Consider the following 12,768-nt stretch of genomic DNA (forward strand, 5'->3'; position numbering starts at 1 on the left):
CTTTTACTGGAAAATAATCTACACCCCAAAAATCAATTAGGTGCATTAGCCCATCAGCTCTGCTCTGACGTATGTGGGGTTATTGCAGTTATTGAACTAACACACACAGGCACACACACACTCCCACAAGTATCCTATTGTGTCTGCACTGAAATAACCTCATCATACATTGTATATCCTCTCCCCAAAAAAGCTGTCTCAGAGAATTCCTCGATGTTTCTCGCCACATGTTGCATCAGCAGGTAAGAGGATTAATAGAACAGTCATTGTTATGTAACATGTAACTTTTCCCAGAATAAATACTATGCAGAGGGAAAATCGAAAACAGCAGGTGAGAGGACAGGAAAACAAAACTTTTTTTTTCTTTTACATGGATACAAAATAAATCCACAATCACACTTGTGTCTGTATTAACGAGTTGGAATATTTATTTTAAAAACTGAAAAAATAAAAACAAACCCACCAACATAGTTTTAGTATATCATACAAAGACATATTTCAATGTTGCTATGTGAGTATTTGTTTCTCTTTGACTACAGTGTGAGGCAGTTTGAAAGGCTGGCTGAGCTGGTAGGACTACAGACACAGACCCGAGCAAGAGAGAGAGAGTGAGAGAGAGGGAGAGAGAGAGAGAGAGAGAGAGAAAGAAAGGGAGAGAGAGACAGAGATAGAGAGAGAGAAAGAAAGAGAGATTAATAAAGAATATTTGGGCAAAAATACAACCAATCATCACTCAAGGTGCATTCAATTCATCTTTCAAGACACTTGAATGAAACAGCACAAATAGAGGACGTAGCCTCCTTTTAAATGTATTCTAATGAAATCAGCTACCGTCTTGCCCAGGCATGGAAGAAGTGACACAACACAGCTAAAATCATTATTAAATACAAGACCTGGTGCCAACAGTACTGCAAATAATACTTGCTGTAACCTGTCTGGAGCAGCAGATGGGTGGTGTCTTATTATTTCAAGCTCGATTTAGTAATAAACTTTAACTACTTTACTGTCTTGTGACTCGCCCATCTGTTGCACCAAGTGGTTAAAAAACACATTTAAAAGAATTATTGGCAAATACTATTTAACCAACGTCTGTTAAATAACCAGTGTCACAACTGTTTTTATTATTTTAAGAGATACACAGCTGAAACTGAGCATCGAAACTAAGCATGTTAAGACAAAGACGAACTCCAAAAGAATCATCATCACTTAATTGTCTTTGAATAGAAAGAAAGCGTAAAGGTGTCGGGTTCAGAACGGATGTCCACTCATCTCATGGTAAACCAAAGGCATGATCAGTCTTCTCACAAAGTCCACTGGCAGCAAGTTGTGAGCCTCAGTAGGAATATCTGTTAAATAACAACCACTTATGGAAAAAAATAACAACTTATATTAGTTATGGGTGACTTTCATTTGCACCGTTTTGTATCCCTATTTCAATTAAACTGAATGCAGCTGAATGCTTTTCAGATTAGATGAAAGCAAAAGACGATTACTGACAGTAGAAGGCTTGTATGTTATATACACAGCTATGTGGTCATCAGGAAGCGATTGAAAACGCTGCAGTCTGTGTGCTGCATCTTATCATTTTATGAAAGTCCATTGTGGTCCTGCAGATACAGACTGTTAGTTAATTAAAGATTTACAAAACGGCAGTCCGACATCAGTCCTGCGGGATACTTGAAGAGGCAGGATCATGTGATCAACCAGATAAATCTTTAGACATTTCATGAGTAAAAGTGTGCTGTTGGATGGCCTTAGAGCTCCTCAAAACTGTCATGAAGTGTGTTTTTAAAGAGATCCAACGTTTTAAGATTTTCTTGTGTTTCTTCTGTGGTTATATCTGACTTAGCGGGCAGTCCTGTCTCCTGAAATACACCAGGAGCACGGTTGTTCCTGCTGTTCTCCAGGAATCTGTCTGTCAGAAGGCAATGCTGTTACGTAGCAGTTCATTATGTGACTGGATCCCAGCTCCACCTCCAAAGCTGCTGCCGCTAATGTATCTAAAAAATATGCACCAATACCTTCAACTTTATGTTTGTTGTCGGACTTGAATAGTTGTCATTGACAAAAAGAAAAAAAAAAAACTGTTATTACTGAGCAGAAAAGGGAGCAGGTCCCAAAGTGTTTCAGCTTTTTCTATATAAAAAGAAGATCTTCTCCTACCATCTTTAGTGACCGTTAAAAAGGGGGAAATGTCCTAAAATTGACCCCATGTCTACTCATCCGACCTCCCTGTGATGCACTGCCACACTCTGACCTCTGAAGATGTAGCATGAGGTAGTCAGCGGTCTCTCAAGCCCACAGAGAGGATTGTTAGGAAAAAAACTAACTGTGCTACTTCCCCATTATGAAACTACACACAGAGTCTTCACGCTGACAGTTAAGAGTGGTTTTAAGAGTTTCCATGCAAGTTAACAGTCACGGTCGTTACAATGGTGAGGAGGCGAAAGGCAGAAAGTCCAGTGAACCAGTCAGTGGAGTGGCATGGACTTAATAGGTGATAACTCACAGTGAGAAAAAGAAGAAGAAGAAACTAGCGAGGACGTCAAACTGCACCGACAGATAAAGAGCAGCTTGGCTTTATAAGCTCACAACGAAGAACAAAAACACTTTTTAGTAGGAGAGCATGCATGCCATCTTTGTTACACAGAGACATGGTTCTTGGGGGCGGGGGTAGGGTGTGTGTGTGTGGGGCAGACATTCACTGATTTCCCCTCTTGCTGCTGAGAGTTTGGCCCCTGTGCAGTGCATCCTGGGATGTCTTGAGTAGAACTTGTGCTCGTTGCGTCTCTGCTGAGCCTCCTCCGTGTTAAAAATGGGAACCAGGGAAGAAAACACAATAAATAATTGGTAGAACGGATCAAGCTCATGCCCGCTCTTTACCAACGCCGTCCTGGGGGAGAGGCAGTGGGGGACGTTTTCCCTCCTGACTCCTGAAAATCCATTGCTTCCTCCCTCCAACGCCCTCTGTTGCTGAGCCCTTGGTACTGTCCTTATGGAAGCTTCCAGACACAGGTGGGGAAGCAGGTTTAGAAAAGAAGCACCTTTTCATTTGGCTTGGATAACAAACAAACAAAAAAGAGAAGAAAAGAAGGGAGAAAGAGACTGAAAAGTGTGTGTATAAATAGAAAGAGGCAGACAGAAGCCGGTCTTCTGGTAGGTGAGAGGGGTGACTGCTTTCAACCAGTGCCTGTGGAGGAACAGAAGACACAGATTTTGGGTTTTTTGAATAACAGTTTTGGGGTATTTACTATATGTATAGCTGTTGTCCTCGGTTCTCACCCTCGTCTTCCTCGCCCCAGCCCTCTGCTACGCCAGCCAGCTCGTAATGCTTCTTCCTCAGCTCACCCAGACGCTCTCGCTCCTTCTGCAGACGTGTCTCCAGCTCCAAAACCAGGACCTGAGGAAATGCAGGAGGACAATTACACACATGTCATTTCTCTGTGTCCTTTTATTTCCCCCTTGTCACCCTCAAAAAAACTCAACCCTAAAGTGATCATTATTTCTGTGAGTCAAGAGGAGGATCAGATAGGGACAGGCTAGGAGGGAACACACTAGTCTTTTCTGTGCACCAACAATACTAATATTCATTCACACAATTGTAAAATAAATAGATTATCAATATGAGCCTCTACACAAGAAATCTGAATTTTAATTTCATTAGCTTTGAGCTATTTCCTATCAGACCATTTATTGTTTACATAACACATTTTTTTCACATACAATTAACTTGTCTAAATTAGGCTAAATGAGGTTTAACAGATTGGTGGGTTGTTGTATTTTCTGTAATCTTCCTTGTGTCCTTGGGTGCTTTTCAAAAACCCAGTTAACAATCCTTATTTAAACACAGGATTGAGCTGAACTACTGAAAATACACTAAAAATAATCTTCACATCGGAGGCCTGTGTGTGCTTACAACAATGGACCGTGTGTGTGAGCAGGTCCAGACCTTTCTGTTTTGTTTTTCCTCCACTGTGAGGGGAAGCAGGGGCACACAGAGCGAAGTGTTCATACGGGTTTAAAGTTCAGCTTCTCAATGGATGAAAAACAACATGCCTTCAGAGTCCAACGTGGATGTTTTAACAATTAAGACAAAGCTGGAGCATTCACTCTTAAAATAACATTTTCTAATTTTATGGCCCAAATGGATGAGATGAGTTTGCTTGTTACCAATTCACTCTCATAAAACCTGAATAAAGTTATTTGATTCAATTAAAAACAAGATTTTAAGACTCACAACTTAACTACAGGGCTTTCATGTGTACTTTGCTGCTTACCTGGGCGTCCATCTCTTGTCGTTTGATCTGGGTGAGAGTCATGCTGGAGAAGTCCATCGTATCTGTATAACAAATGAATTCTGCTCAAACTCTCGAAGAAAAGGCATCACTTTTCTTCTAACTTATGAGTAAACTTCAAACACTTTGGAAAGCAATCAGGAACCTTGAGACTTAAAAGTGGGAATAGCTAATGACTGGTTATAATATCAAATACGGCTTAAACATACAAACAAATAAACCAGTGAATCAACTGTTAAAAACAATGCAACCACACAGCTGCTGTAATTCACTCACCTGTCTCTTCAATCTGGGATTTTCCAGACTTGGTGGAGGCCACGACAGCTGCGGTGGCCTGAGTGACGCCTCGTGACGCCTGCTGCAGACGATGCAGGTTGGCACTGTCTTTGTCTGCTTTTACCTGGAAAGAGAGCAGCAATGAGACCAGAGATCTACAATACTGTCAGTACTGATACTGTTCCTATTGTATTATCTCAGCAAAAAAAGCAAACAATTTAGACCATCCAATCAGGATTATTTTGTCAATTTCATGCAGCATCTTTGAGGTCAGTATACCTGTATGGATAAAAAAAAAAAAAAAAAAAAAGTTTTCACAATTGTTGCTTACCTTTGAAGCAGCAACGAGCTGTGCTGTGCTGGCAGCTATCTCATGTGAACACACCATCAACTCCTCAAACTTCCCTTTGCCCTGCACCACCAAATCAGCAGCATCCCTGAAATGACACAATGCAAAATAAACGCAGGGTATTCACCGATTGTACATATTTGAATGCCAAAGTCAAATACATTAAGAAACATAAATTATAAATGGTCATCTATGCTCAAAACCTTGATTTCCTGTTTTGTTTTCTTTCAAGGTCTTATCTTTATTCTTGAGGACATATATCCGTTTCTCAGAGTAATTACAGCTGCTTGCTATAAATGTTCCCACTGTTATTTCTATGCACATAAGCACTTTTACACTCTGTTGTAAGTGGGAGACTCAGGGGAGGACTGGTACTTACACCATGACCGTGGCGCCCCATCCCACTGCTTTGGAGGCAGAAATCAGGCCCTCAGTCCAGCGGGAGTTCTTGGCATAAAATTCCTTCATGGAGGCTGCCCCCTGGTGGACAAAAGAGGAAGCGTTAAAGTATCTGTTTCATGACACGCTTAAAAAGCTCTCAGGTATGAGCACAGGGGTCAGACACTGTATCCTGAAGATCCGTACAATCTGATGAAATCCAAGACTATAAAGAGCCTTTGTGAAGAAAGTTTTGGTTAGTTTTTCTTGGTTGTGAATCAGAGACTCTGGTCAGCTTTGAAGATGCAACTTTGTAGTTTAACATTGGGTTGCATTATACTGTAAGGAACCCCTGAATATTATTGTAGGGATTATTTATAGGTGCTTTCTCTGTTTTTTTAATTAGAACAATTTACTTGTAGTCCAAACTACAGTACAATACATACATGTAACAACCATTCCCTTCCTTCCGTAAAGAGAATATTACAAATTATGTTTACATGTGTATCTAATTCTGTATTTTAATTGTGTAAAGTTTGTACATAGTATGCTTATATTTTAACATTTAACAGTTTTATATTCAACTCTCAACTCTTTAATTATCAAAGGTGGAGTAAGAAAAGTAAGAATTTCATTGTACATCACAACGGACTGTTTTCTGTGACTATAGAGATTTGATTTGTATTAACTTTTGGAATCACAAAATTCAAAATACAAAGCTACAAATTCATAAAAGTCAGTTTGTAGAAGTGAGATCTTCAAATTATATTAATTATAATGATGATGCAACTATAACTACAACAGTTGATTAATTAATTAGTCATTCAACATTTAGCTGTTATCTTTGACTCTGGCAAATCATAGCAGTCATTTTTTTCCCCAGTCTTTTTTCTGACATTTTAACCAAACAATAAATAAATAAATTGATAAAATAATTGGATGATTAATAAATAATGAAAATGAACTGTAATTACAGTCATAGATCCATCACTTGGTAAGTAATCCACAAATATTACCACACGACTCTTCTTCACTGTTAACTTGTACAACACCAGGTAAACTCACCCGACCGCTCTCCACGATGTCCCTTTGCAGATCTTTGGAAGACAGAATAAGCTGTTTGATCGCCTGCATCAGCTCTGTGCAGGAGGCCAAGATCCTGCAGGGGGCGACAGAGCAGAGGACACACTGACATAATGCTCTCCTATACAGCATCTGCTAATGCTGCCCTCTCTATTAGACAGGAAGCAAAAACATCAGGACACATGTTAAATGTTGCGTCTGCAAATAGCTCGAATGGAAATCCTTCAGTCTTGTTAGTTGTTACACACATCTCATTTATTTTAATAGACACAACTCAAAACAGAGAGTGACCTGCCTTCTCACTGTCTGTAGTGACAGTTTCCTCATTTTGAGTCTAATTATTGGCCAACTGATGCACCACTGACCTAAATTCTCAATATAGTAGGCCTATTTGTAGCAGCAGTGGTTGTTTGTTTATTTTCATAATAATCTCTTACAGCAGCAGTTATTGAGAGACCAACTTCCTTTTTTTACATTAATAATTAAGTCAATGGGGAAGATGAGAGAAAGTTCAAGTTTAATTGGCTTGATTTTAAAGCTAATTTATAATTTTATGCTGCAATCTTATATTTTTTATTTAATGCTCAATTCGAGCATTTTATGTATGTCTTTCTATTTTTCTGTACTTTGTTTTTATTATGGGGGGGGGGGTTAATTGTATGTTTTAATGTTTCTGTTTTATGTAAAGCACATTGAGTTGCCATTGTGTATGAAATGCGCTATATAAATAAAACTGCCTTGCCTTGCCTTGCCTTGCCTTATTTGCACACAAAGATAATTATTTCACTAGATAAATTATATATCGTTATTTCTTTGTCTTTAGGATTCAAAAATGAAAATATACAAACCCGATTACTGGGCGACATGAATATTTACATTGGTATGAAATCAAAGCAGCTGCACTGATCTGATTTAAAACCTGAAACAGAACGTATAGCCTTGGACGGTTTAGAGAGAGTCAAGCGTCAGACCAATAATGTCATCAAGAGAACTTCCTGGAGCTGTTAGCAGCACAACCTAAATAAAGATCTCTATAACAGTGATAACAGTTTGTGGGGGCGGCTCCTGTGAAAAGGCGAATGAGATTTAGAGACATCAGAAATATCAAAACTATAAAATCCACAGTGAAAAAAGAGAATTCTGAAGGTGTATAGGTGTGAAAGAGCAGTTTCACCAAAAATACATTATGTGCCACACTGACTTCAGACTTCACAGTTTACACAGGCTTTGTGGCTGAACTGATGACATTCTTCACACATTAGCCCCAAGTGTGTGAACGTCTGCAACTGACCAGAAATATCATGTGACCGCTGTGCTGCCGTGTGGAAAAGAAAATCTCGATTTTTTTCTCCAGTTTATTGCCTTTGTTTACATGTTGTGGTCAAAATAAATCATTGGTGGTTTAGTTTGTTACATTATTTATGACAAATGCATCAGTTGCTTTACTCAGCTACTTTCATTGGGCTTTGATTTCTTCTTTAATTTTATTCCAACCACACTGCTGTAAAGGGGAAAAACACAACAAAGACATAGAAAGTAGAATGTTTGTTTGTGGGTCAGATGTAATGTATGTATCTATTTATGGAAAATGTAACATTCTTGAAAAGTAATGATCTTCTTAGTAGCACTCGTTGCTCTTTCCTAAATTTAATTAAAATGCCAGAGCTTATGCAAACCTATTATTATTATTATTATTATTCAGCTGATCTGAGGTTCGAACTCCTCTCTGGAAGACAATAAACAAGCAGTCATTATGCTTCTTACTTATTTTTCAACCTAAAATTGGCTGTTAATAACAAAGAAAAAGTGATTCCAGTCCATTTCCCCGCAGCTATCACACAGCCCCTGATCTGTATTTTACCTCTCATTGACCTCCATCTTGATTCCTGTATCAACGGCTCGAGACTTGTTGAGCATTTCCTGTTGGGACACAGAGAGAAACAATGAGCTAAAAAAGTCACTTTGAAGTTAATACCGCTGTAAAGTGAAACAAGGGGCAACGTTTTCACACAGCATGCAAATGACCACAGCCAGCCTATTTAAATATACAACTGTCATCAGACGCTATATGAAACAAACACACAAACACTATTACGCACCTCTATCCTAGCGGCAGCTGATTCCACAGCGGCGGACGTGGCAGCCATTTCCTGCTCCACTAGATCTCCCAGCTCCCCCTGCTGAAGCTCCAGACCCCGAGGACGCAGTTTCTGAACCCAAACAGAGACTGAAGTTAGTGTCAAGGGCAAAAGTTCTAATTAAAATTTTGAACTTTATATTTGTGTCTAAATTCTGTTATAAAATCAATTGACTGGTGGGACACTGTGGCCCATTTTGTGTGTCAACCCTTCACAAACATTAGAGTGCAAATATTACAGAAGCACCAACCTCTGCAGTGGACAGGATGGCCTCCAGAGCTGCCTTCAGTTTGCAGCTGTCTGCTGTGGCCAGGCTGTCCTGCCCCTTCATCTGGCCCAGCAGAGCCAGAGCCTCGGTCCCACATGTCTTCACACTCTCTGACAGAGCTGTCAGGGGCAGATAGAAAGACAGACTGGATTAAGGCGTTACTGTTATTACTAAACTATACTGGGACTGGGCGATATTTATTGTTGTTGCTGTGCTGTTTTCCCCCTCCTTCTTTCTCTCTGAACCCAACCAGTCATGGCCGCCCACCGACAGCCCAGGTCTGCTTGAGGTTTCTTCCTGTTAAAGGGGAGTTTCTCCTTGCTCATGGGGAAATGTTTGGAAATATGTGAAAAGTGCCCTGAGATAACTTCTGTAGTGATCTGTCGCTATATTTGACTTGACAGCTGAACTCTGTCAGTAAGATATATTGAGACACACTGAAAAACAAAGTGGTATCACAAATAAGTCTGGTTTCCTGTGTTCAAGCTACAGTATTATGTTCTAAACTGAGATGTTCAATCAAGATATCACATTAGGTTAACTCTGATGTGTAACAGTGCCACTAGTAGCCGCAGCTGCAGTGTTAATTACGCTGACATCCCCTCAGGAAACGTGTCCACTAACAGCTGAAACAGCTGCTCTGATGGAGGGAATAAGGAGTAGAGGCTAAAACTACCTCTGCTGCAGCTGCGGGCTCGATCTTCAGATTCAAATCAGGAATTGCACGTTAACCGGCTGATTCACAGCTAACTGTACACACGTTTCAAATGTTGCATTCAGATGTTTTATCAAACAAACACAGGGTCAAAGCAAAGTGTTTTACATTGATTCACATTTGAATCGCTTCAGTTTGACCCGGTTTCAATTCAACATGTTTGTTTTTTGTTGCAGTAATATGGCAGCTGGCCAGAACTCCATTATATTTGGGCATGTTTGGACTTGCCTAGTCTGCTAAAAGTCTACCAGGAGAGAAAATTCTGCAAACATTACTTCCGTATGAAGTCAGCTATTTTGTCTTATCCGTGCATGTTTTGGCTGAAACTCTGCATTGAAGACTATTTAAAGAACTATTTCCAAATGCAATGTGAGTGTTGCCGCAGGACATTCAGATTTGCACACTGATACTGAACAAAAGCATTATGACAGACTCACCATGAGATTATTTTCAGAACATTATAATGAATTGTACATTATATCTCATTAAACATGTAGACAATACTGTTAGCTCATATCAATCTTTGCAGGATTCTGCAGAGTTTTTGTGATTATGTCTGCCACAAATGCTTGATTGTCCAGTGTCCTTCCTCAAAAATGACAATACTGTTGTTTTATATGCTCTTATTGCAGTAAATGTGGATATTGGGAGAAATTGCAATCAAAGGAAAATAATGCGACCAATGAACAGTCACATGTAATCACTTCCTTGGATAAGAACATACTGCATGTCACTGAAACAATTATATTTCAGAGATTATTTTCTAATGTATTTTCTGCACATGAGAACAATGGGCTCAAAATTACATAAAAAAGAAAATACTGTACTTGAGTTGCCTTTATAAACCTTTATTAAATAAACTTTCACCTCAACATTAGCACCAAATAAAATCAGTCAGTAATGCCCTTAAAATAAATCCATTAAGATAAAAATATAGTTTAGTTTCCAAAGTGCCCATTTTTATGTTTGAGCTTATGAGATTATGTCCATCTGTACTGTCTGAAAACATCAACTTTTGTTCTTCTGCCTCACTGAATGCCAACCTCATTCAGGAACATTTGGGAATTGTTTTGCATTGTCTATCTATCTTCTATATTTGATGTGGGAAAGTTGTGGTAATTTAGCAAAATTGCAAGCTCTCGCAAATATTATGGAGATTTGGTTTAATTTGCGTTAAGTACTACGTCGCAACGATCACAATTCCTTGGGAGAGACTCATGTTGCACATCAAGAGGCATGGATCACTCACAGACATGTCAAAGCATGTACACATCTGGGCTGACTGACTGACTCCTCCCAGATTAACATCAGACAAAAATCTTTTCATCTCTCTCTCTCTTTCATTCTCTCGCTAATGCACAATCCAACTTACCATCTGCTTGATCCACAGGCACCATGTGAGAGGTGGCACTACCCTGAACGATGGTGTCACCCACCAGGTGGCCACACTGGGTCACCACTCGTACAAGCTCAGACACACCTGCTCAAAAAAACAAACAAACAAACAGGTAAATAATCTTCAATCCTTGAGAAGTTCTTCTTTCTCTTGCTGAAAATTGAAATTTTAGTCTATCTACAAGTAGATAGAAAGCTGTAATCCTCAACAGAACGAAAACAGCGGATAAAACCTGCTTTAGTATTAATTAAACCTGCATTTTAATTTTCTTGGCCACAAACAAGCAGCAGAAACAAACTGTAAACACAACACTGACATGTTAGGTCCTTCATTTAGCATTCACTATAAGTCCAAGAATCACTACCATTTAGCTCTGTTTTGCTCTCCACCAACTCTTAAAATATTAATATTGTTGCTGAATGCTCCACTATGTTCACCAGCTAGTCACTCATGCTTAAAAAATAATGCAATAATGTTTGTGGTTGTTCAGGTGAATAAACTATTAATGAAAACATTGAGAAGCACCACAGTGAGAGTTAAAATAGCTTATATTTACAAGCTTCTTACATAACCTCATCACATATGGTTTTACATGATGTATCTGTATCTTACCTGTGCTGTCAGTTAAGAAGGCCTCTCTGGCAGACTGGAGCCGGTCCATACAGTCTAAAGAGGCCTTACACCTGGATGCTAGGTAGTCTGCAGCGATGGAGAGACATCAGACATGTTAATTCATTAGTGTCTCATTACTGCAGCACTGTTCTGTGTTTTATGGAGTTCAATCATTCAGCAAAATGTGTGTCTGACCTGCAGAGCTGGTGCAACTGATGTGTGCTGGGTTGTCTATCTGTGCCAGCGAGTCCTGGATGATCCTCTCTGCCTCTTCCACAGCACCCTGGAGACTGGTCCAGCGAGCTGCGACCAGCTGGCTCTCCAACGCCTGCTCCCTGCTCTCCTGTGGATGCAGACACATTTGAACTCATCACACCACTCGTGAAGATACTGAAGAGGCACATGTGATGAAAAGCCGACTTTGTTCTTAGGGATTCTCCCACTTTGTATTGAATCCATCATCTGCATTCTGTTTATCACAACTCATCAAGAAAGTTAATTACAAAAAAAGCTAATTCAACCCTTCACCTTCTCATTAAGCTGATTCTGCAGAGATTCTGCTGACTTCACCCCGCTCTCCCTTTCGATGGCCAATGAGCTTTGGACTCGCTCTAGCTCCTCCCCCTGTACAGCCAGCTCCGACTCCACCTTGGACAAAGACTGGACGAGCTCCGCCTTCTCAGACTCCAGGGCGGCGATCTGAGTGCTGAGCACCTCACTAGACTGCAGGGAGAAAATAAAAAGATACAGAAAGACAAAAAGTTAACAATGAGACAGGAAGGACTTGGTTTGGGAAATACATAACTGTCAGGACTTGTCAGGATGTGGTGATGCATGATGTAAGCGCTCTGACCTCACAATAAAAAAGCATTTTGTCTTCAGCCACTGATCATAACAACGTTGCCTCTATTTAAGTTTGCGGATAGGCGTACAGTCTCCAGAGAGATTTGGCTTGAGGTTGAGTTTACGATCAAACAAACATTGGGAAGCTGCGGTTATGCAGCAATGTAATAAACATGAAACAAGTAGTGACGTCAGACCATCGTGTGTGCTGGAGATCGTGTTATTGTGTTGAAGGAAGACATGAAAGTGTTCTGAATGTAAGAAAAACAGGTGAGAGACCAGCAGCCAGGGAGGACGGTCCGACATAGAAGGACAAAGGAGGAATGTTGAGTGAGGAAGGAGAAGCAGAACTTTTAAGACTATAAATGTAAACTGTGTGGCAAAGAGCTGGAGACTGGAGGCACGTGACAAGAGC

At 40.0% G+C, this 12,768-nt stretch overlaps 1 protein-coding gene across 2 annotated transcripts in view; it reads right to left on the minus strand.

Annotated features, from left to right (window-relative positions):
• Nucleotides 1-1,131: 1,131 nt before the first annotated feature.
• hip1 (huntingtin interacting protein 1) overlaps nt 1,132-12,768 on the minus strand; it is a 44,312-nt gene continuing 32,675 nt past the window's right edge. For both annotated transcript variants that reach the window (XM_053320713.1, XM_053320714.1), the window contains 14 exons: nt 12,039-12,233; nt 11,706-11,853; nt 11,511-11,597; nt 10,875-10,982; nt 8,770-8,906; nt 8,481-8,591; nt 8,243-8,301; nt 6,364-6,457; nt 5,300-5,400; nt 4,903-5,008; nt 4,572-4,695; nt 4,278-4,339; nt 3,283-3,400; nt 1,132-3,190 (listed from right to left, as the gene is read on the minus strand). In XM_053320713.1, the coding sequence (XP_053176688.1) occupies nt 3,180-3,190; nt 3,283-3,400; nt 4,278-4,339; nt 4,572-4,695; nt 4,903-5,008; nt 5,300-5,400; nt 6,364-6,457; nt 8,243-8,301; nt 8,481-8,591; nt 8,770-8,906; nt 10,875-10,982; nt 11,511-11,597; nt 11,706-11,853; nt 12,039-12,233 (1,461 nt within the window). In that variant the 3' untranslated portion in view covers nt 1,132-3,179. The remainder of the gene's footprint in view (nt 3,191-3,282; nt 3,401-4,277; nt 4,340-4,571; nt 4,696-4,902; nt 5,009-5,299; nt 5,401-6,363; nt 6,458-8,242; nt 8,302-8,480; nt 8,592-8,769; nt 8,907-10,874; nt 10,983-11,510; nt 11,598-11,705; nt 11,854-12,038; nt 12,234-12,768) is intronic.

Source organism: Scomber japonicus, chromosome 6, assembly GCF_027409825.1.
Source record: "Scomber japonicus isolate fScoJap1 chromosome 6, fScoJap1.pri, whole genome shotgun sequence".
In the NCBI taxonomy this organism is placed as follows: Eukaryota; Metazoa; Chordata; class Actinopteri; order Scombriformes; family Scombridae; genus Scomber; species Scomber japonicus.